The 24197-nt window shown below is 52.4% G+C and overlaps 6 protein-coding genes across 6 annotated transcripts; 3 read left to right on the top strand and 3 right to left on the bottom strand.

Moving 5' to 3' along the window:
• Window positions 1–74: 74 nt before the first annotated feature.
• On the top strand, window positions 75–2628 carry J4E82_007367 (uncharacterized protein; the record flags this gene model as incomplete). Its single annotated transcript, XM_051733613.1, has 4 exons — window positions 75–589; window positions 642–896; window positions 948–2451; window positions 2500–2628. The coding sequence occupies 4 exons, from the start codon at window positions 75–77 to the stop codon at window positions 2626–2628; spliced, it is 2403 nt and encodes an 800-aa protein (XP_051586660.1).
• Window positions 2629–2936: 308 nt separating this feature from the next.
• On the top strand, window positions 2937–5363 carry STT3 (oligosaccharyl transferase stt3 subunit; the record flags this gene model as incomplete). The annotated part of the gene is made up of 4 exons (XM_051733612.1): window positions 2937–3093; window positions 3147–3227; window positions 3295–5041; window positions 5093–5363. 4 exons carry the CDS (start codon window positions 2937–2939, stop codon window positions 5361–5363), a joined length of 2256 nt encoding a protein of 751 aa, XP_051586659.1.
• A 451-nt stretch (window positions 5364–5814) lies between these two features.
• Window positions 5815–6276, top strand: J4E82_007365 (uncharacterized protein; the record flags this gene model as incomplete). Its single annotated transcript, XM_051733611.1, has 3 exons — window positions 5815–5974; window positions 6032–6060; window positions 6121–6276. The coding sequence occupies 3 exons, from the start codon at window positions 5815–5817 to the stop codon at window positions 6274–6276; spliced, it is 345 nt and encodes a 114-aa protein (XP_051586658.1).
• A 4506-nt stretch (window positions 6277–10782) lies between these two features.
• On the bottom strand, window positions 10783–14574 carry J4E82_007364 (uncharacterized protein; the record flags this gene model as incomplete). The annotated part of the gene is made up of 5 exons (XM_051733610.1): window positions 10783–10808; window positions 10858–12645; window positions 12792–12855; window positions 12934–14262; window positions 14377–14574. The coding sequence occupies 5 exons, from the start codon at window positions 14572–14574 to the stop codon at window positions 10783–10785; spliced, it is 3405 nt and encodes a 1134-aa protein (XP_051586657.1).
• Window positions 14575–15232: 658 nt separating this feature from the next.
• Window positions 15233–16690, bottom strand: J4E82_007363 (uncharacterized protein; the record flags this gene model as incomplete). The annotated part of the gene is made up of 1 exon (XM_051733609.1): window positions 15233–16690. The coding sequence occupies one exon, from the start codon at window positions 16688–16690 to the stop codon at window positions 15233–15235; it is 1458 nt and encodes a 485-aa protein (XP_051586656.1).
• Window positions 16691–17996: 1306 nt separating this feature from the next.
• Window positions 17997–19028, bottom strand: J4E82_007362 (uncharacterized protein; the record flags this gene model as incomplete). Its single annotated transcript, XM_051733608.1, has 1 exon — window positions 17997–19028. The coding sequence occupies one exon, from the start codon at window positions 19026–19028 to the stop codon at window positions 17997–17999; it is 1032 nt and encodes a 343-aa protein (XP_051586655.1).
• Window positions 19029–24197: the final 5169 nt, after the last annotated feature.

Here is a 24197-nt window from a genome sequence, read left to right as displayed (position 1 = left end):
GCATTCGGAGGCCCAGTTCATCGGGGTCTGCAAACACTGCAAGAAATACACAGCAGCTAAGAGACTCCAATCACATGATTTATTCTCAGGGCTTTTCGCCCGTAGACGGTGGCATCGGATTCGATCTGTCCAAGGACTCATCTTTCCTCGATCCAAACTATGTTCCTCATTATTACGATGCAAATGCGAGCCGAATGCCCGAAACAGCATGGAGTCCATTCAACCTCAGGAATCCACAGTCCAGTGGATCTCACGGCCCGCCAAGTCAAGTGAACACGAACTTCCGGTTCTCATATGGCCCGAAGTCTGACATTGGCAGTCAGGCTTCACCGTCCGATGAAGGGTACTTCTCGCACAACACTCGATCCGTTATCAGCAATGACCCCGATTGTGTCAATCAAGAGCTACCAGCGAGCTTTCTGTCCAATATGGACGGCATGAACGTCGAGTGTGTCACTAGCGAAGCTCCTACAATGTCACGGATGCCTTCGGATCAGCTATCACTCGTCAGCAGTCGTAGTGGCAAGTCAAAGAAAGCGTATCGTTGCCCTCAATGTTCAGAGATACTCAAGTGTCACTCAGAGTTTAAGTGCGTAGGCGACATCATTGCGAGATGACCATGTGCTGACTGATAATGGCAGGAAACATAAGCTCAAACACGACAAGCCCTTCAAGTGTGAGGTACCTGGCTGCAAGCGGATAGAGGGCTTTACAACAACAAATGACCTCGATAGGCACCAAAGGAGTCTCCATCGAAAGGGTATCGACAAGAAATCTTACAGATGTGCAGTAGAGAACTGCAGAAATAAGGAAAAGACGTGGCCGCGTCTAGACAACTTTAAGCAGCATGTAGAGAGAATGCACAAAGATGAAAACGTCCTTGATGTTATAGAAAGGTAAATGCGTTTGCTTCCCGCTCAAAGCACCAGCTAAATTGACATTGGTAGATCAATATGCCACCCAAAGAACGCTGACACTCCGATGGAGGAGGTCAGCGTTACACCAATGGACATTGATATCGCAGTATCCGGGATGGAGAATCCCTTCTCAGTCAGTCCGACCATAACTATGCCGCCCGTGCTGGACTTCCTTTCGCCACAGAGTGCCAGACATTCATTCTCGTCTGGACCAAGTTCCAACCCTGTGGGAAACATACAATCACTGTCTCGGTCGTCTAGAGCTGGACCCACCTCCGCACCTCACAACGCTGGTATTCAGAAAATGCAAAAGTCCACACGCTCTCGATATCACGCACCAGGAGTGTCTTCCCAGCCAATACAGAAGCCTCTGCTTACCACAAAGACCGCTTCTCGCGTACCTGGAAGAAACAGCCTCAAACTTCAACAGTCTTCGTCCAGTTCTGCACTATCCAATGCCCCACAGACTAAGGCTGAGCAACAAAAGGAGCTTAAAAAGAAGTCTGAGCGACAGTCACACTCACCGAGCCCTGTGGACCTCGAAAGCATCATGTTGGAGATGATACAGAAAGCGAAGGACCAGGCCGAATGCGAAGACAGACCTGCGGAGCAATCGAGGCCGGAGAAGAATGCGGTGTTAATGGACATGGTAACGAAGCTTCTGAACAAAGGCCCAGTACCTTCCAATACAGGACAGCGTCGCAACAGCAAAGACACGCTTCACAACGATAAGAAATGCACATACCCCGATTGCGGATTCGCAGTCGCTCGTGATTGCGATCTGCGCAAACACATGAAACGACACGATCGGCCTTATGGCTGCACATATCCCAAGTGCCACAAACGATTCGGCGCAAAGTCGGACTGGAAGCGCCACGAGAACAGCCAGCACTTCCAACAGGAAGCCTTTCGTTGCGATGAGACACTTCCGACAGGCGAAGTTTGCGGTGTGCACCTCCACCGAGAAGGAGCATTCAGAAACCACTTAGAGACGCAGCACAAGACCCCATGCGAGGAAGCCCAAAAGCGCTTAGACAATAGCAAGATTGGAAAGAACTGTCAAGGCTCTTTCTGGTGTGGTTTATGCGGGGTTGTAAAGCAGCTCAAAGAACGGCGCAATGCAGCATGGGATGAGCGGTTTGATCATATTGCGTATCACTTCGAGAAGGAGAAGAGAAGCATCGATGATTGGATATGTGCTGAGGAGAACCGACTGAAAAAGGACTTGCTTGAAGAGAAGTTGAAACGAGAACGCTTCGATGATGAGGATGAGAGAGAGAAGGATGGTGATGTAGATGCTGTTGGAGACGACGATGACGCCCCGCAGCCGCGACCACAGCTTCGTCGACACAACATGTCTGGTATGTCGACGCCGATGCCGATGCCGATGCCAACACATGCGACGACGACATCCCCACCGCCTCCACCGGGCTTTGTGAAGGCGAGTAAGAGGAAACGGTCAGTTGAAGACGACACATATGCCCCGCGGCTGCCAAAGCGCAAGCAAACTACGCTTATAATGAACCGCTACTGTGTAAGCCGCCCATCATTAGGTAAGTACGGCTTTGGCTAACTATCACAGTGTTCTTGCGGAAGTCCGTGTGGTGTCGTTGACGTTGCGTGTACCAATTGCCCCCATCAACTGTGCACTGATTGCAATTTCCAAGAGGATGAGACTTTTATGATGGAATCGATGGACTTCTTTGGATGAGGTTCGTAGCTCATGGCGCATGGGTGACCAAGATCGAGATACCCTTTAGATAGTCTAAACCAGTAGTTGATCAAACTTATAATAATATGGTCACAGTGATTAAGTGAAAGAAAATCCCCCCAAATACATGTGGTATTGTTCACCCGCGATGATGATGACGTTGCAGGGGTGGGTGAAAGCATGTCGGCGAAACCAAATGCCGAGGCGTGGAGTTGGAAACGTGTGCTCATGAACCATAGCTCTCGAGAAGTTCCGTGACGCGGCCTTGCGACCAACAACCTCACCTTCCTTTATCTTCTCCTGCAAACATGGCTGCCGCCGCAGATGACGGGCAGCTCCTCAAGCAGGCGACTGGCCGCAACACTCGAGGCTTGCTTCGAGTGATTATCCTGGTCCTCATCGCTGCCGCTGCAGTAAGCAGCCGTCTGTTCTCCGTGATCCGCTTTGAGAGCATCATCCACGAGTGTCAGTACCGCAATGCAACAGTATCAAAGCAATTGACTGATTGTGCTTCACAGTCGATCCGTGGTTCAACTTCCGAGCAACGAAATACCTAGTACAGAATGGCTTCTACAGCTTCTGGGACTGGTTCGACGACCGTACGCGCACCTCGGCCGCACACCCCCTCAGCACCCTCGAGACGCAATTGACTAACTTGGGATACAGGAACATGGCATCCTCTTGGGCGAGTTACCGGTGGTACTCTCTATCCAGGACTGATGGTCACCAGCGGTGTCATCTACCATTTCCTCCGCGCCATCAGCCTTCCTGTTGACATTCGAAACATCTGTGTCCTGCTCGCCCCCGCCTTCTCAGGCCTTACCGCGCTCGCGACCTATCTCCTGACCTCCGAGATGGTTCCATCTCCCTCCGCTGGTCTGCTCGCCGCAGCCTTCATGGGCATCACGCCTGGTTACATTTCGCGATCCGTTGCGGGAAGTTACGACAACGAGGCCATTGCCATCTTCCTGCTGGTCTTCACCTTTTATCTGTGGATCAAGGCGGTTAAGAACGGATCAATGTTCTGGGGTGCAATGAGTGCCCTGTTCTACGGATACATGGTGTCAGCGTGGGGTGGATACGTCTTCATTACCAACTTGCTGCCTCTGCATGTTTTCGTCTTGATCTGCATGGGACGATACAGCCCGAGGTTGTACGTTAGCTACACATCGTGGTATGCGCTCGGCACGCTTGCGAGTATGCAGATTCCCTTTGTTGGTTTCTTGCCTATCCGCAGTAGCGAGCACATGTCCGCGCTTGGTGTCTTTGGCCTCCTCCAGCTGGTTGCCTTTGTCGACTGGGTTCGCGCACAACTTCCCGGAAAGCAGTTCCAGACGCTACTCCGCGCTCTTGTCCTCGGTGTCTTCGTCATCGGTGTTGGAGGGCTGGTGCTTCTGACTGTCTCCGGAGTCATCGCGCCCTGGACAGGCCGTTTCTACTCGCTCTGGGACACCGGATACGCCAAGATCCACATTCCCATCATTGCCTCTGTCTCCGAACATCAGCCTACCGCGTGGCCTGCCTTCTTCTTCGATCTCAACTTCATGATCTGGCTCTTCCCCGCAGGTGTCTACCTGTGCTTCCAGACTTTGACCGATGAGCAGGTCTTCATCGTCATCTACGCTGTGCTTGCCAGCTACTTCGCTGGTGTCATGGTCCGTCTCATGCTTACTCTGACTCCCATTGTCTGCGTAGCATCGGCAATGGCCTTCTCCAAGATCCTCGATACTTACCTGGACGTCAAGACTCCCAAGCCCGTTACTGAGAATGGTAGCACTGATGCTGTCTCAGTTGCCGCTGCAGCAGTGATCCCCGAAGGTCTCCGATCCACGCGCAACCCGCTCGTTGGAATCTACTCATACGCCTCCAAGCTTACCGTTGCCGGAGCCTCCGCCATCTACCTCATGCTCTTCGTCCTTCACTGCACATGGGTCACTTCCAATGCCTACTCTTCGCCCTCGGTCGTGCTCGCATCTAGGCTTCCTGACGGCAGCCAGCACATCATCGATGACTACCGTGAGGCATACTACTGGCTTAGGCAGAACACCCCCCAGAACGCCAAGATTATGTCTTGGTGGGACTACGGTTACCAGATTGGCGGTATGGCCGACCGCCCTACCCTTGTCGACAACAACACCTGGAACAACACGCACATTGCTACCGTTGGTAAGGCTATGAGCTCCAGGGAGGAAGTCAGCTACCCCATCATGCGCCAGCACGAGGTTGACTACGTTTTGGTGGTCTTTGGTGGTCTTCTAGGCTACTCTGGTGATGACATCAACAAGTTCCTCTGGATGGTCAGGATCGCTGAGGGTATCTGGCCTGATGAGGTCAAGGAGCGCAACTTCTTCACCCCACGAGGCGAGTACCGCGTAGACGGTGAGGCCACCGAAACTATGAAGAACAGCTTGATGTAAGTGATCTAGTTCCAGCCAGCCATAGCAGCCACTAACAACGTTACCAGGTACAAGATGTCGTACTACAACTACAACGCACTGTTCCCCGCTGGACAGGCCCAGGATCGTGTTCGTAACGCGCGTCTCCCTGCACAGGGCCCCGAGCTCAGCACCATCGAGGAGGCCTTTACCAGCGAGAACTGGATCATTAGGATCTACAAGGTCAAGGATCTCGACAACTTTGGCCGCGATCACCAAAGCGCCGTGTCGTTTGACAAGGGCCACAAGAAGAAGAGGTCCACCAAGAGAAAGGGACCTAGGGTCTTGAGAGTAGAGTAGATTTCCAGGTATATGACGATCTTGCTAGAGATTTGTAGCATTTGTACAAAATAAGCCATACTGGCATTGTTCGCAGGCGGGCGTCTGGGAAGAAATAAAAGAATATTAGCTCCCATTGCAGGCATCCATGAGGTGAGTTACGGCAAGAATGCATAGATACCGTGGCTGGCGACACGGCTCGAGTACGACGACTGTATACGATGGGTATGGATTGCGGTCACGCGACCCTCCTTCACTTTGACATCCCGTTCACCGCTCGTGGCGACATGATTTTCTACAGTCCTCTGAGTCCATCTTCAGTTTGCCCCACCTTTCTTCCTGTCGCTCTTTCCTCTTGACACCTATTTGCACCTCTCTCCCTCGGCGCCCACGTGGCTTCGATAATCAGCGCCGCTCTTCGGCCTTCCTCCTACACGTCCAGTCGCACGTCCGCACCTACCACAACCACACAATGGCCAATGAAGAGCAGAGAAGGGCCTTTGAGTCGTACATGGGCCGCACTGGCGGCAGTGGCAGTGGCAGTGGCAGCAACGGACAAGACCAAAACCAAGGTCAGCCAATTCCTCAGTACCCGGGTTCCTTCGCCCAGCCAGCCAACTCGTATCTTTTCAGTGTGTGAGTGCGTCACGGTTCCCAGAGACTACAGGTTGGCTAACAATGAGATACAGGAGTGCTTGAAATCGGACTGTCTTGTCCGGTCTCTCGCGTGATTCGCCAATCGACAGACTACAGCTTACATCTTTATAGCAATTTCCAGGCCTTGGAATACCTCCCGCGGCACCAACACCCCCACCGGCAGCCTCCTCTTCCGTCGCTTCGTTTCCAGGATATCAGGGAGGCTATCCGCAGGCTGGATGCGGCCAAGGCACCTACAGTCAGACCGGAATCCCACAGCGCCCAGCGCCGCTTTTAGATCCGCAGACACAGCAACAGGGTCAACAACAGATTTCAACAGCTGGTCCATTAGGATATGCTCAGTTACCAAGGAACTATAACCCTCAGCCCCCGCCTCCACTAGGATATAACCCCGACTGGCAGTATAACAACCAGAATTCTGATATAGATCGTCAGCGAATGGCTCCACTTACGAGCGCCATGGTGCCATCGTCACGGAATATGCAGCAGGATAATATGGAGTCAAGATCACAGCAGACAAGCGAACGATATCACTACCAACGATATGGTCAATCCCAGGCAACTGCGGCACCACCACCGCAGGTCGAGGAAGTGGCTGTACCAGTTATGCTCTGTCACACCTGTAGTCACTGCGGCCAAATGCGCTCCGCAGGCTTCCATCGCAGTAACCCGGTCCTCCCTGGCAAGCCTATGGTTCCCACACTCTGCCGACGATGCGAGAAGAAGCTCAAGAGCTCCTACCGCTCAACCAGCAGATACACACACATCCGAAAGTGTACGGCCGATGTGCCATGCGAGTGGCCTGGAGAGTGTGTCCATATCGACATCGAACATGATGAGCGCAGGGGTCGGAGGCGAAGCAGAGAGGAAACCTATTTTGCGCGTTACTCTCCCAGTCGCCCACGCGTGATTAGACGTGAATCTAGTCAAGCATACCTGGGCCTACGAGCTCTCCAACGATCTCGAGAGGAATCCAGAACTGAGCGGAGAACACACACTTTTTCGTTGAGTCCCCGTCGTTCGTCAAGGTATGCTAGAGAAGCCTGGCTCCCGCCTGACATTATTCGCTCAAGGGCAACACAGTCAGATCAAGTATACTCTGCGCCGCCTGCGCCACTCCCCAGTCGTGTCTCAAAATCCGATGAGGTATGGCCTCCACCAGATATTGTCCATACTCATTCCTATAGGAAGATTGACAGAAGCTCCTCACGCCGAGCGAGTTCCAGGATCGTCGAGCTCAGTCCGTCCCCTCCGCCTCAGACGAGATCCACGAGAGTCATGTATCGGACTGAGTCGCAAGAACGCAGGCCTAGGAGTCAAAGTAGATCTCCCGTTCGAGTCAGCTTTCGTACTGAGGGGCGGAGCGAGGAAGCGGAAGCTCGCCTTATATCTCATCCAAGGCCGTACCGGTCGATCGTTCGAGAGCGTCGTAGTTCTGTGAAATTGTCAGATGAAACTTCGAGCAACGCTGACTCTGTGCCGCGTCGTCGTCTAGAATCGCCTAGTCGGAGTATTCTGAAACCTATAGGCACCGATCGCGAGACCTCTTACCGGAGGAAGGACACAGTGCGCGAAAGCCAAGAGAGAATGCATGTCGAAGTGAAAGGGCCACATGTCCATTTTGGTGAAGGAGGAAGGCAAGAGGAGCCGGTACTTGAATCAAGAGGCAGACCAAGGTATTTAGATACGCGAATGGCAAGCGACGACAACTACAATCACTATCGGGAGTATTCTCGGCACCGAGTTGTCGATGGCCCTCCGCCTGAGTCACCAACTCAGGATTTTGAAAGGATCCGTATTCGCCACTCATCGCCATCTCCAAGAAAACAGTACGAAGAGGAGATTCGTATCGATCGACAGCACCGTCTCTCGCCCTCCCCTCCAATTTCTAGACGCTATGAAGAAACTCGCTTCCGGCGTACTTCTCCTCTAACCGCTCGCCATACACCACATGCACCACCCTCCTCTCCATCGCCCGAGCGTCCACCACAGCCACTATATCGTCACGTTACCCGCACACGAGCCCTCGAGCGTACCGGGCATGTGACCCCGCCATCTAACTGCCGAAGACAGGAGGAAGATAACACGGATTCGGAGAGCGCGCACTCTGGAGAGATCACTGAAGTTAGAAGCTGGAAGGGTATCGATGAAGACGGGCAGCCTGCTACGTTTGTGGAAGAGAGAAGAACCATGAGAATGATTGATCAAGGCAGCGAGAGGGGTGGGCTCGCGAGAGAGTATCGAGATATGGGAAGAGGCCAAAGATCGGATGCAAGAGACAGGGTGACAAGTCGGAGTTGGAAGGATGTATAAGGTGTTGCTGGTGATTAAGAAGTGACGATGGGTGCGTGCAAAAAGCTTGCGATCGGGAATCTTGTGGCTATTGTGCAAGTAGGCATTGAGATCGGGTTGGCCTCTTGCCCTTGCTGATGGATAGACACCTATGATATCACTTTGAAATCCTTGTACGATGACCTTCCAGTGGGGAACATAAAAGGCTATGCGGGCTTACGTTTTAGTGACTTTGCATTAAGATGCTTGCGGAAACAGCACATACGAAAGCCTCTGACGGCACGTATATGAGCCTTCGTCTTGCAGCTTCTTTACTATATCACTTCGACTTCCAAAACCAGAAGCCCTATTCAGAAGAACAAGGTTACAGGACATGCAAACGTGAGCTCACTGAGTGTCAAACGTGTGTTTCTCCCTCTTCAAAACTCTACAGGCCAAGCCAACAAGACCATGAATGCATCAAAGTTGGCTAGACAAGAAAGTCGGCTCCGGATCGATGGATGAAGAAGCATGCACTGCTTTTGTTACGAGAAACAAAAAGGCCATGGATTGAACATTGTAAAAAGAAACCGGAAGTGGTCAGGTATACTCAAAGAAACAGAAAGCCAATCATGAACATGTGAGCCGACTCACGTCTCGCCAAAACTCAGCCGCATGACCGACATGTGCTGACACCATGTTCTCAATACCCGATAGTCGCTCAGTGCCCCTATGCCACTCCTCATTATCATTCCTACTGTCTAGCAGCACTCTGCCGCACACTCGCAGCAATCAGCACAGCACTCGCATCCCTCCTCGCAAACGAAACAACAGCAAAGTGTTGCCAGACTAATCTTCTGTTAGTTGCAGTTCCTTGTTCTTTAATTGTGTACGGTACCAACTTACCAAGCTGTCAAACAACCCCTGTCCTTCTTCTGTTTGGGTGGCGGGCCCTGTTGATACTGTCCTTGCGGAGGGCCGTAGTACATTTGTTGCTGTGGTGGTGGAGCGCCATATTGTGGTTGACCGTAGCCTTGGCCGCCTGGGGGGCCGTAGCTGTGAGAATGGCGTTAGCATCTTCCACCAAGTAAGATGTTTTGGATATTGGGAAAAGAATCAAGTGTGCATGACTTTGCGACACAGGTGCGAGTTGTCGATTTGGGGTAGGAAACAACGTACCTTTGTTGTGGGTACTGAGGACCGCCTTGGTAGTAGCCTTGGTTCGACATGTTTATTAAACCGATTTCCTAGAATGTGTGGATTGAGAGTCGCGTTCGGCTTGATGTTATGCGTTCGCGATCCGTTTGTTCGCCGGTGATGTACGTAGGATGAGGCAGCAACCGGTAGTAATCAGGTGTCGCGCAACCAAGTCTGATACCAAGCTTTCGCCGAGGAACCACCAGAATCTTGATTCTCGCTTGTGAAGACGATAGCAGCCCTTGCGAGGTAGGGCGTTGAGAGTGAAGGTAGGATTAAGGCAACGTAAGGCTGGAGGAAATACAGTGGACCCTTCCACTGGGAGCGAGGGGATGCGCCGCCTTTAAAACGCGCGCATCCTCTCACTCACTCACGCGGACATGCATCACTCGGCCCAGCCGGTCTATTACGCTAGTTAGCATGAGCCACATTCGCAGTGGGCCCAACTATTGGCGCAAATAAGCCGGGGTACGAAGGAAGCTTGGTGTGCTTTCGTCATCGCCACACCTGCTTGTCATGCTTTTTGACAGCGCGACATCGGGCATTTTTTGGGTTGGCTGCACGATGACGAAGCCCTTAACACTGATGCATCTGGCCGATGTACATTTACGACGCTCTATCTTGAGTTGCAACACTTGACAAGCAGAGCCACGAACGCGTGCGCGGTTTTGTGTGGATACGACATCGGATCGGCCAGCCAGCCACAGCAGGGGTGCTCATGCAATTGATGTGTTGGGCTAAGCTTTACTTGGCAAAGGCTTGGTCTCGCATCTGTTTCGAGCGAAGGGGTGAACCACAGCTCGAGAACAGGGGTGAATCTATCCCGCACTTATGACATACGCTTTGTGCAGTTGCTCTGAGCATGTCACATTGTCTAGAAGCACATCTAGGTTTGGACTATCTCTGTTTTACAAGCTACGTAGGTCCGACCATCTCCGTAGCTGAGCCATCATACCACGCATCTCAGCCCCATTCTAGACATGTAATTAAAGGGCCGATAAAGTGGCGCATGCTGATTTTCCGTAACAATCAACATCGGGCCTACCAGCATACCCAAATCAAAGCAATGGCTGTGTAAAGCAGAAAAAAGAACAGCAAAGACGCCGGATTGCATGTAATTGGGGGTGTTGAATGCAAGTAAGTGCTATGTGAAGTGATGAAGAATGCTATCGGGCCTTGCGAATCCACACCTCCGAACAACAAACAAGTATCACAGAACTTATGTACATATACATATGGTGGTAGGGTAATTAAGCGGATGCCCCGTAAGTAAGCAAAGGGGTACGAAAAGAGCGAACAACCATCGCAAGTGGAATTAGAAACCGAAAGGATTTTGGGGAGCTGATCGATGGTTAGAAAGTGATTACACAAAACAGTTTAAGAGACTTACTGGCATTGGCAAGGTTCGCCCTCCCGGTCGGCTGAGGCGTAAGCTTCTTTGCGGGCTGTACACCAAACTTGATGCTTGGAGGTGGACCGGTCTTCTGTGGCACCAAAGGCTGAGCCGTAGGCATCGAAGGCATTGGCGGCATGGGAGGAAGAGGCGGAGTGCTTTGGTAACCGGTTGGCTGTGGCGCAAGGGCCGGGGGTAAGAAGCGGTTGACGCCAGTCGCCTGTGGGTTAAGCGGGGATGGTTGGAACGAGTTGTAACCAGTGGGCTGAGCCTGGAGGGGCTGGAACGGTGCGCGTGGTGGGTCGGCAAAGGGACTGCCATTCCCGAAGCCCTGGGTGAAGTGGGGCTGCTGTTGGAAGCCAGTTTGCATGGGCTGCTGGAAACCGGTTGGCTGCTGTTGTTGGTATTGTGCAAACCCAGTCTGCATAGGCTGTTGCTGGGGTGGAGACATGGAGTTGTAGCCTGTGGGTTGCGGCATCATGCCGTTTTGCTGGAACCCATAACCGCCATTCTGCTGTGGGAAGCCTGTCATTTGCTGTTGCATCGGTGGCATGCCCTGTCCGGAGTTCTGGCCCATCATGTTTGGGTTGTAGCCTGTGAGCTGAGGTTGTAGAGGTGGTGGAGGGCCAAAAGCACTTTGTTGCGGATTCATAGGGGCAGAGGAAGACCGCTGCGGTGGTGGAGCAATGAGACCACCAGTGTTTTGCTGTTGAGGAGCTTGTGGCCGCATACGCGGTGGAGCCATGTTTTGAGGCTGGGTAAGAGCCTTAATAGCCGCAACCTGTTCAAATAGGGTAGGGGTAGCGCCGGTCGGTTGTGGCTGCTGAGCGGGAGCGGGAGGCTGTTGAACAGGCGCTTGCGTTGGCTGGGGTGCCGGAGCGGGAGGTGTTGGCTGAGCAATCTCATCAGGCTTGAGCGCAGGCATATCCAAGAGAGACAAATCGTTCATAGATCCGGTCAGCTGGGGTGGTTTCGCTGCAGGTGCTTGTGCTGCTGGCGGAGATGCTGCTGGCGCAGGGGTGGACGCAGATTTTGATGGCTTGACATCCCATGCATTATCGTCAAATCCATTTGCAGTCTTGTCAGGAGTGGGTGCGGACGCCAGCGGTGTCGGGGTACCATCTGCGGGCTTCTTGACTGTGTCATCGGACTTTGGCTCAAACGCTTTCGGGTCAACGACATCGTTTGTTTCAACAGGCGGTGCAGGACGTCCTTTACGAGTGTTGTTTCTCAGTGCACCTCCTGGGCCGGAGAACAGGCCACCAGAAGCTCCCTCTCCTCCATCTTCAGCATTTCGCTTATCCCTTCCGAACTGTGCGTCCAAGTGCTTGGTGACACGGAGAATGTCACCTTCCTTGAGACCCAACGTACGCAGAAGCCCAGGAGTAATATCTGGTATGTTTTCTTCTGTCATTTCGTCCTTGGTAAATGCCCTAGCGTAGCGTTCACAGATCTGGGGGTTAACACCGCACTTGAGGAAAAAGTCAAACCAATCGTACTCTGGCTTCCTCTCGACAGAAATGCCGGTTGGACCAGAGTCCTTTGCGCGAGGCTGTTGCATGCTTCTCCTCTTCAGATCCGACAAAGGCTTGTCGTCATCCAGAGACTCTCCTGTAACGCGTTCTACATATTCGAGGTCCTCTACGGACATCTTTGTGACCGGTACAGCGATCTTGACGCCATTGACTTTGTGTAGGTGAATTTTGCCATCCTTGATCAGGATAAACTCTGCCTCAACCTTGAATGATCCAGAGCGGTCGGTCCAAGTGCGTACTTTGGCAGCATCTAACAAATTCAATTAGCATCTCTCCTCGCACATATTGCGTGCTTTTGTGTCCCACTAGGTAGATGTCCAGCGTCCACCGAAGGCGCAGACCCCTTTGTAAGAGACAGATCAAGAAACTCAAGTAGTGAAATTGTTGTATACTGACTTGGCTTAGACGAGGACTTCGAACTCGAGTCTTTTGCGGAGCTTTCGCGCTTGCTTGATGATCTCTGTGAAGTACGACGATGGTCAACATTTGTTTGCATGAGACTAGAGTTACGCGAAGGCAAGTGCAGGCCAGGGCCTACCTGATCGTTCCTTGCCTCACTTTCTGGCCTCTTCCGTCTTGAGGCCTGGCGAGCAAGCTCCTCTTCCTCCCGCCTATTCTGTTCGACGATGGATCGGCCAGCGTTGGTTCCCGATCGAGCCATGGCGGCTGCAGGAGCATGTATGGGGACGGTTTCTGTAATTTCAACGTAGTTAGCTGGTACGACACCCTCTTTGCCATTCTTGAGCCGCCTGACTTTCCACCACTCATCACTGGCAGAATCGTCGATAACCAAGATCTCATCGCCAAGACCGACGGTAACCTCGTCATCGCCCTGTGCCATGAAGTCGAATAGCATGACACCCTTCTTCTGCACATTAGAATTTCCGGAGCCAGCAGCTATCACCTCGCGCAGTCCTGCGCTCTTAGCGGCTCCGGCAAGCTCACCAAGAGCCAGCATTATCTCAGATGCAGTGTCTTTAGCGCCGCAATGAAAATCAACGCTCTTGCTTGGCTGTTTCAGCTCCATGAATATGTGCTTGCCCTCTTGTGAGTAGTACTCCATCTTATCTGCGCTCCACTCCTGTTGTGGTCCATCGCGCGACTTCTCGGGCGCAATCATAATCATTCCTTTCGGGATGTTGACGCCCAGCGTGATTGGCATTTTCTTATTCTTGCCTGGCTGCGTGATGTACTCGTAGATGTTATACAGATGATATCCAGAGCCGGACATGGGCGTCGCGGGCTGCTCGTCCCTACTTGGAGGATCATACTGGTCAAATGTGACGCTCCGGGGTGGAGGCGATCTGACCGGAGGTGATGGGGACCGCGCATGCGTGTATTGAGTCGGTGGGGGCGAGTGTATTTCGGATTCGGGCCGCGTGGGAAGACGAGGCGGTGGCGCTTCTTCGTCCGACTCTTCCGGGGTAAATTGCACGCGTCGTTGTTGTTTTGGAGGCGCGGTTACATTAGGTGGGGGTGAGATGGTCGATCGCGGAGCTGCCTCTTGCGACTTCTTCTGTATAATGCCAGCCAGGGCGGCAGCGGGACTCTGCGTTGGGGGAGTGTCAGGAGTAGGCGGCTGGTCGTCGTCAAAAGAGTCCCTCGCTGCCGGCATTGGCGGGCGACTTGGCAGCGCTGGAGATGCCACTGCTGGTGCTGCTGGTGCTGCTGGTGCTGCCGCATCGTCTTCGGTAAGCTCGATGTAATTCGCAGGCGCAAAGCCATAGTCGCTTTCGACTCCGACCAGTGTCCAGTCGGGATCTGTGGTGTCGTAAACGTCTAGAATGGCATCTTCCTTGAAAGAGAGCTCTTCGTCTGTCTGGCGGTCGTAATCGAATAGGGCTTTGGCGCGGGCGATGGGTGCGGCCTGTAAACATTGTCAGTCTCCAGACTACAGGAATCTTTACAAACGGTGGTGTTGTGTGTGGTATAGCTTTGCGACCCAAGCTGGGCTCTGTGCTGTGGACGAGGCGCAGCATACCTCTTCAATATAGTTGTTCGGAATCAAGCCCTCGGGCTCTTCATCGTCTCCATCGCGTCCCTTCTTCTTCGCTTTCCACCAGGCGTCAATCGTCGACTTCTCCAGGACCATCAAGATGTCGCCCTCGTCAAGGGCGATCTCATTGCTGCTCTGGGGCTCATAGTCGTAGATGGCGCGGTATATGCCTAGGAACACCATTGTGGCGGCTACGAGGGCGGCGCGGACTCAGAACGTGTGTACGGCGTGTCGGAATAGGTTGTGAAATCTATGTACAGCCTGTGCCGATGCGCATAAGCTCGGCGGAGGGCCACGGGGGTGCTGTTGCCGTTCGAGGGGCCAGCTGGACAGGGGGAAGCTGCTTGACGCTACCAAATCGGCGGCCAGCAGCTGGAGAAGCAGAAAACAGAGGGGTTCGAATAGGATAACTTGCTAGGAGCGCTCGATAACCGGGACTGCGGGGATGCTCGTGCTGTAGCAGCCGGGAGTGGTGAGACAGATGGGAGTTGGGTCGACGATGCTTGTGAGCGACTCAGCACGAGCCAATCTGCCTTGTCCCAGACGGTCCCCACACCGACGTCAACCCGCTTTCATCCCATGTTCCTGTGACTGGTCAAGCATGTCGGCGAACCACTTTGTGCATGACAAGCTCACATGTTTCTGTTGTTGCCTGGGTACGTTGCTCCCTCACGACTCACCTGTCTGGACTCATTGACGCGGAATGGTGCCCAATTGCACAGGGCATACGTAAGCATGGTCAGAACTAGGCGGCACTGTAATGCGACTTGGGAATACTGGTAGAGTAGATTTTTCTCAGGGTCTGCCTTAGGTCAACCGCATTCTCCTCTACGCTCTTCGCCTAATAGGTGAATTTGAAACCCTCCGTCCCTTCCAATAGTCGCTTTCCCCTAGTCTGCCGCTTGTTCGAAATGTAGAAGAACACCGAGAACACACCAACTAGTCCGATGATCAAAATGTGGCTCCCTATGCTCACCCAAATCGCCGTCATATACCTCGGACTCTCCGGTTGTCTGACAATGAAGCTTCCAGCAATACCTCCTGCTCCGTTGAAGGCTGTGACCATCGCGGCCGTGAACACCCTCTTCCACTGGCCGCAGATATTGTTCGCTTGATAAGTCGCCATGGCAGCCCAGTTCGCCACGTATGCTCCAGTCGCAAGATAGGTGCCGATATATCTCACTGTGACTTGGTCTGAGAAGCCCAGCATGCAAAACCCGATAATTAGAGAGACGCAGTTGAAAACTATGATTGGCCCTCTTAGCTGAAACTTGTCGCCGATGATCGAGGACAAGATGGCGGGGAGAACCGCGTAGTAATAAGGCGGCGCAGAGAGCAAGATCGATTTATCAGAAGAGAAGCCCATTCCGCCTTGCAGAATGATGGGCAAGAAGTAGGAGAGCGACGTCGAGACAAGGTTCTGCAGGAAGTAAAGGATGCAGAATCCGTAGACTTTTGCATCTTTGGCGTGAACAAAGACTTTGGACCAAGCAAAGTCGTCAGGCTTGACATCGCCTCGGTCCTTTTGAATGCGAGAAGATGCCAACGCGCTCTCGTGGGGCGTGAGGAAGTAGAAAGAGTTCTGCGCGTGCTCGGGAAAGTCGACCATCCACCAATAGGTCAAGATGCCAAAGAACGCAGTGATGCTCCCTTGCACGACGAACATCCATTGCCATCCCTTGAGATATTGGCCATCAAGCTGGTTGAGCCCGAAGTTGACGATACCGCCCGTTGCCAAGACAATGACTTCTCCACTCTGCATCAGGGCAAAGCGAAGCTGTTGCTCTTTCCGCGTGTACCACGTCGAGATGAGATACGTCAATCCGGGGTAGATACCCGACATGGCGATACCAAGTAGGATGCGAAGTGCAATCATTTGCCGCCATGTCTGTACGAAAGCCGTGCACAGTGTAATGATGCCGAAACAGAAAGTGATCAAGGCGAACCAGATACGCGGACCAAAAGTGCGCACAGCAATTGTTGACGGCAACTGGAAAGCAATGCTTGCAATTGTGAAGATGAAGATAGAGACCGAGTATCTGTTACCGATGTCCAGTTCTAGGTCGCTGAGCATCGACGTAACGGATGCGCTGGATATCACGCCACTGTCGAGTAGATTGAGCGAGCACAAGATACCTGCGATGCTGCAAAGTCGAAGGTCAACCTTCATGCGAATGCTGTTGCGCCACTCTTCTTCGATCCTATCTCTTTCTTGGTCGTCGGACTCATCATACGTATCGTCCTGTACTTCTCGGATTGACTCATCCGCCGAGTGTTGGCTGGCTGCGCTCTTCGTCATGTTTTTGCGGTTGTGATGAATGAGGGGTGGCAGGTCTGCACGACGAAGAATTCATCATGTAGGTCGTACATGGAAGTAGCCAGAACAATGCTTATCGTAGCACACTCGAAATTGGTGTACATATCCGGCCTGCAGAAGCTCCGCACTTCTCAGGTGCAGATCTCCGGTTACTTACCGAGGCGCGGTTCCGCACACCAATTCCGCAACGAATTACTTAGCAATGACCAATCCACTACTGTGGAGATCTGCACGCCACCCTACACAAGAGACAAACCGAACAGGTAGAGATAAGAAGCTCTACCTTGCAGCTTACATTAGCTTCTAAGAACAGAGATTATAAAGATCAATAGAATTGTAGACTTCTAGGATTTCTATTAATTTTTATATAGCTCTAATATAATTTGTTGTAGTAGGAAAGTACTCTGCTCTAAAAAGATATTTAGTTTCTCTCTTTCACGTAGTGACGCGGTTCTCATAGATCCGCCAGTCGCAAATGTGATTAAGCATGTCACAAGTCCCTTCACAGTGAGGCACGAGGCTGAAAGATCGGAGAGATGAGACCAACATACGGGAAGACAAGTGCAACTCCGACGTGCGGTTTTGGTACAAATCACGATCCTCAGCAGTGGGAACATCGTGCTTCTGACAGCTTGGTTTCACGCACAATGTGATACATCAAATAAACAATCGCGTCAAGTTATACACGAGCTAGTACGACGCTTTACCCTGAAGGCGGGAGTGGCCTATATCGCACACAGCTTTGAATATTGAACATCAAGAGACAACAGTCGGTACTGGAAGAGCTCCTCTCGAGTAAGTGGAATGGTATTGATTTTCGTCCGATGAAGGAGGACCCTTTCTATTGTAGCCACTGGCACTCCAGGCCAGTGGTTGGGTATTCTCGCCAAGCTAGATAGCGAGTGTGGGTATTTGATCGTAACAGATAAAACAAGAAGATAACAGAAGTAAAAAATGATAGTCCACACATCTGCAGACAGGAATAGAAAGCAACAACATAACTCCCAACGTCCGAGTGAGTGCCGTATGCTCCGACCGCCCTACCGTGTGTGTGTGACCCAATCCCACCCAGTCCCTAGCTAAGACAATTTGTGTGTGAAAGCGTCCATGACTGACAACAGGGGTAAAATGCATAAGCCAACCGGATTTCCCAAAAGCACTCGCTTCGTAAGTCGTGAAATGAAGGGGAGCTCCCGAAAGGAACTGTCAAGAATATCAGATGTCGAAATTAAAGAGGTGTAGAAGTCGAATCGTAGAAGGAACATGAGATGTTGGCGGCGATGGGAATCTAGCCCTCGTCTTCAACATCATCGTCGTCCTCTTCTTCGTCCTCTTCACTTGTGCTGTGACGCTGCACAGCACCCGCCTTGTTCTTCTTGATAGTTGGTGTTCCCTTGAGCTGCGTCGCGGATGCCTTGCGCTTTGGCCCAGAGCTGGCGGGCTTGGAAGGCATGGATGCGTTCTCCTTGTTGCCATCTTCACCCTCGCCTTTTGCAGCCGCATTGTCCATTGCAGCCACCTCTTCTGCCGTCAAGAAGCGACCACCTGGACCACGGGGACGGCGCATGGCGTGATTGTGTCTGGACTCATGCAGGTATGGCTTTCGTCCCTTGGACGTCAACCTCAGCGCATCCTCAAGCTTTTGCCTCGCGAGACGTCTCTTCAAGATGCGATGGAACTGTTTAGCATTCACGTAGAGCGGCGCCTCCTCAGGCTGCGCTCCTCCGGCGACGAGCTCTGGTGACTGTTGGTGTTGGGGTTGCTGGGTCATTGGAGGGACTGAAGGCCTGGGCCCGCCGTGGTTCATTACAGGCTGGGGTTGCTGCATTGCGGGGCTGCTGATCTGCGTGCTCATACGTCGTTGTTGTTGCATCTGAGTCGGCGTCATCACTTGAGATGGAAGCGCACTGTTCATCGCATTGGAGACATTGGTCGGAGATCGAGGAGCTACGCGTCCGTCGCCCTTCATCTGAGACACCGACATACGTGGAGATGCGCGCGGGTCCTGTGCGAGTTGACCGGGAATAGCATTCTGGTCATAGTATCCAGCCGGACCAGCAGCAGCGGCCGTGGCTAACGCTGCAGCCTGCTGGTGCTGTGCCTGTTGAGATGCCATGTAAGGGTTCTGCATGCCAGCGGCCATGTACGCTTGTTGTTGCGGAAACCCCATTTGCTGGTGGTGTTGAGGGTGTGGCGCACCGCCATGGTTGTAACCCTGAGAGGGGAGGATTGGAGAGGATTGTTGACCGAACTGTTGCATCTGCTGCTGGGTGGGTGCTGGCCCATGATGGGATTGCGAAAATTGGGCGTAGTCGGTCATGGTGAAGATGTCTCCAACGTTGGCTTGTTTGGTGGTTAGAGACGAGATAGTGGGAGGATTACAGTAGGCGCGTAGCGCAGGTAGGCTGGGTCGCGTTCAGGGCAGGGTCAGCTCTCGATGTGTTGTCAGTGGCCACGCTTAGTTGAGGCGACTTCGCTAGAGCGCACGGCTGGAGCCTTGAGTTTGGAGGCGCGAAGATTGCGATTGGGCGCCGAGAGGGCAGTGCGCGTTTACAAGTGGTAAAGCGTTTTGTCGAGGGTGAAACTGCACTCTAGAGGGCCGCGCCGTAGTGGGGAATAGTCGTTGCGGGTATTCACCAGTTAGAAATGAAGATGAGGACTGTCTACACAGTTAGGAGTACTGTCAGCTAATGATGTCGAAGTTGGCATGTGCTGGCTGGGCGGGCGATGCGTTGGCACATTGGCAGTCAAGGGTGCAACGTGCATATGCATGACGGTGGACACTTACCTTGATCAGTAGCAGCGCGTATTGTCGGTTGCTGCGCCGTCGAGATGACAAGTAGGCTTAGATACCTTTCGGCTTTGAAGCCTAGGGCGACCAGCGAGCGGACAAATGTATATTGTCGTTGCGCAGGTGACAGCAGCGTGGTCCAAGTAGCGGGCAGAGAGCGCGATACAAAGAGGCTTGGTGGGCTGTGTGTTGCGGAACTAATGCGACGTCAGCCCTTGAACATGTGAAGCGCACGCGTAGTGTCAGAGCATGCGGTCTGCTCGTAAAGAAAAACCAGAGAGGCAACAGCGCGTCATGTCGAAGGGACGTGGTATGGCGCTGCGACGACAATGGCCGTGTCTGAATGGATGCGCCTTCCTTCAAGATGTCTCCATGATGAAGTGGAAGCGAATGCGATTTAGAGCCGCTGGCGTACAAGCAAAACGAACATCGCGACGATAGGCGCAACGAGCACGCGTGTGCAGATCAGGGCGCGAGGATGGGGTTGACTTACCAATGGGTGTTGCGGTCTGCAGCAAAATGCGATCCCGTGATCTATTGCTCCACGGTCTGTGGTTGGGGAGATTTGCGAGTCGAGGTTACAGGCCGATCTTCTTGACTTGACGACCAGACGCGAGCCAACTGATGCAGGACGGAACCTTTGAGCGCAAGCGCAGGGTAGAGAGAGAGTTTTGTGTATTTCTTATATGTCTTGTTGTATAGTTGTGCTTGCTGGAGCCCCGGACGCGTTGAAGATGCGTAGAATGATCGTGCTAAAATGCTCTGGGGAGGAGGACCAGATGATTGGAAGGCGCGAAAGAGCTCAGGAAGGAGCGGTCGGCGACGCCTATAATTCGATGACCCGCCGACACGCTAAGCTCACTAGCGGCTCGCAGGGATTGTGGCCCCATACTTGTGGGCAAGACAGCCACACTGGATTCTCGTCCTCAACGGGACAGTTGGCCAGGTGCAACAGAGGCAGACAGCACGCATCACTGTTTCCATGTGCTTTCATCTAGAAGAATGCATCTTGGTCTTGGGTGATTGAAGTTGTTCTCGGGAAGCTAACGAGTGAAGCGGGGTTGGCGCAAAACCCCGACGTCCCGAGGCTCAACCGATGACGTGGGTAGAGTAGACACGTGCTTCCAGCTTCAGCCCAGCGCCAAATCGCTCATGTTTTTCACAACTCTGTGTAATTCCCCTTCCACTTCGAAATTGAATTTTAGCTTCAGGCAAATCACAGTGCACACATGATCTGGAAGACAGGGCATTATGCTGGTACCAGCTTTTCGATTGGCGCGTCCTTGGAAATTGCTCCGCCCCCAGACGGCAGATCCGTTGCAGGTTGGGTACCATAGTACGCCGGTACGGGCGGGCGCCAAACTCTGAGCTGGCTCTGCCCTGGCAAGACCCATCCATCTATTTGATCACGCCTTGACATAAGGGGACGAGAAACAACAGCCTCGTTGCTCACTGTTGCAACATGTGACGCTTGCTTCACCGGCAAGCAGTGTGCTTGCGCATCTGACAGAGCACCGCGGAGTTGTGAACACACACCCTTCCGTGGAGAGCCCGACGCCCTTCAGCCGCCACGCATGCCTCAGGCGACGCGCTGCTTCGCGCTCGACTAGAAGCCGCCACTGCTGTCTCTTACGTCTATTGGCCCAGCTTCTGTCTCGCCCACGTCTCAAGAAAGCATTCAACATCATTTAGAGAGCTCCATGCCATGTGACAACACGGGGAATGATAATGAATGATACTATTCCATCCTTTCCTTGCACATCCTGATATGAATGTACGCAGTATGCACCGCCGTCACGTTAACTGTATAGTAAGCACAACAGAACGCGAATGCAGGTGGGCAAAGTCTGACCCCCCAACCCGAGCCGCTTCAGCGTCCAAGCTTGCGATCGTCACGTTGACCCTGCTTTGCATGGAGAAAAGAGTGTGCTCATGCCGCACAAAACAAAAGAAAGGCTCCTGTTCTACTTTGAATCTCGACTCGTCGAGCCGAGACGCGTACTGTCCTTGTCTCAAGATCGGTAGGCCTCAAGACCAGCCACTGACATTTCCCGCCACACACCACGCTGCGTCATCCTCCTCGGACCCAAGGCAACGGTTCGGCCGCTCGCAAGTCACACAATTTTGTTGATACTTCGGCCCATTTACTCTAACATGTGCTTTTCGTCCGGCGGCTGAAGATGGATGTCATCTCGAAAGCAACCACCACATGAAATGCAAGGGGAACAATTCCTTGGCCAGAAGCTCGCTTCGCGCTGCCTTGATCCCGACCCTACCTTTGCCGGCATAATGTCAGGAGTTTTGGCACTGTCAGACGCTCTGGCACCTGTTATGGACTCCGTTCGAGATACTGCACCTCCATCTATACGGGTTCCACAGCAGTCAATCAAATGCCTCACTTCCGCCATTGCACCATTCGCGCGACACGCGAACCCAAGTACCAGAACGGTGCCGATGCAGCTCGGCTACGTATCTGCCACCAGCCCTGTACCGCAGCGTATCAGTTTCGATTGCTCATCGCGTTAATCTAATCAGGTTACATCTTCCGCTGGTGTGCATGGCCCCCTCCACACACACAACCCACGCGTTCATCCTTGGGCGACCATCAGCTCAATGCCGTGCAGCACGCGAGAATCCTACAGGAAGTTGACATTTGAATCATCAGCTGCTTCTGTGCCACACTTCTTCCACTAATCTCACTTTCATTGCGGTCGACTTCTGAACCTTTACCTCGATAATGAATGCGTGGGTGATTGTATTGGGCTTCTGTTGAAACGCTGTTCGGCTTGAGCAAATGCTGACCCGCCACCCGCAGCCGTCAGTGTTGCTCTCCACCTCGGATCGGGATAATGGTCGTGTTCAGCACATCCCGGATGAAACCGTTGCTCCAGTTGACAAGGGAACATCGGTGAAGCACCTGTCGCGTGCACCACCGTGCTCGTTTCATCTTGATCTTACTGCACATTGCGGCTCTTACAGTATTTGATGTGCGATTGGAGTTCGCGCCTCCGCAGATCCCCCAGACGTTCAGCATTGCGCCCACTGTACCGCACCGCACCAGTCATGGTCTTCAACTGCGGCTTACCAGCCTGTAAGACAGACGCTCTGAGCGGCGCTTATGAAACACCACTGGACATGATGTCTCGTGCTCAACAAGGTATCACGGTTTTCAATTTCAGTACCTTAATCCTACCAGTTCTACCAAAAAAAAAGGCACCATCAGCAATATCCACCGTAGAAGCGGAACCGGAGCAAGCGACTAGAGAAACATGTCACCGGCACCGTATACAATAGAAAACTCAAACGTGTATAGGAATAACACGCCCTAGTTTACCGCCTACGTTAGCCTCTAAGAAGAAATTCTAGATAGATTAATAGCATTGCAGACTTCTAGGTTCTCTATCTATATCTAGAAAGGTCTTAACACGCTTTGTTATAGTAGGTATAAGTACTTTACTCTAAAGAGATGTTCAGTTTCTCTTTGAGGTAGTGACGGTGTTATTACAGTCCATGTGTCATGCTTTGTTCACTGGTAAGATCTCCGGTAATCCTTGACGACAATTAGTCAAGCGGGGCGATCGGGCTATTAGAAGACGACTTCCAAGGTGAAGAAAAGACAGGCAAGAAAGAAGAAGCATCAAGTTGTGCACGTCCACGGCCTGCGTCCGAGCTGCGAGTCACTCACGCATCAGGTTGCAGGATGTCAGACACGCTGTCTCATATGCCCCAGAATATACAACAGATAGAGGAAATGGACAAGGACAGCATATGCAATGGACCGACACCCAGTCCTGAGTTCAACACGATCCTGTTTCATCACAGAAGATTAACGGCTAGCTAAAAGAGGAAACCACTTTTGTAGAGATCTTAGAAACATTTATCACCTAAACAATCCACCTCAATCAACATGAGTCTCACGAAATTCTACAAGTGGTTCAAGAGCGGAAGGGTACCAAAGCTCTTTGTATCTTGAGGCGTGCATACTATCACATATCCAATTCCTATAGCCGACCTTCCACGTAGACTACGGATAGTCGTACTGAACTACATGCGTCGTGTCATGAAGAGCACTAGTACCCAACTATCAAGCAACCATACCGCTCTTGTCCTTTACAGATTTGTCGTGAAGGCAAACGCCTACCGTGGGTGAGGGCGAGCTCGCGAATAGAGGTGAAGTGAGTTGATTCTAGAATCGCAACCAAGACGGTGTGTTCACCCGCTATCAAGTGCACGGGTGACGTGAGTAAGTCTGATGTCCCATCTTCTAATAGGGGAGTAGCCGTGTATGTCAACTTGGTGGTATTCAACTGCGTACCCATAGATCTTGTTTCGTATCTCTCCTGGAAGTTTGAGTAAAGGAGATTGAAGTGAGTTGCGTTTTGTACTGCCGCAATTTAGTACTCGGACGATGTGGCTGCTTCGCACTGAACTTATATCTGCATCAGACCTGACTGGTTGGTAATGGTTGTCTTCAACAACCCATTTCTAGCCTTGAGATAAGACTGCGATAACTTGCGGGGGCCAAGAGCCTTTTTCTTTTTGATGATCTTGGTATGTCTTGTTGAAACATGATGGTTGTGCAGCATCAGGTACTGGGTGGACAGCTCGGGTGAGCCCATCTTGGAGATGTTTTGTGTTCTTGGTGCTTACGTTAAGAAAGTGTAGTGGAAGGACAGCAAAACCGAGAGCCTTGGTCGT

Source organism: Alternaria postmessia (genome assembly GCF_024291825.1).
Source record: "Alternaria postmessia strain BMP 2775 chromosome Unknown scaffold_49, whole genome shotgun sequence".
Taxonomy (NCBI): domain Eukaryota; kingdom Fungi; phylum Ascomycota; class Dothideomycetes; order Pleosporales; family Pleosporaceae; genus Alternaria; species Alternaria postmessia.
This window is presented reverse-complemented; position numbering and strand designations above follow the sequence as displayed.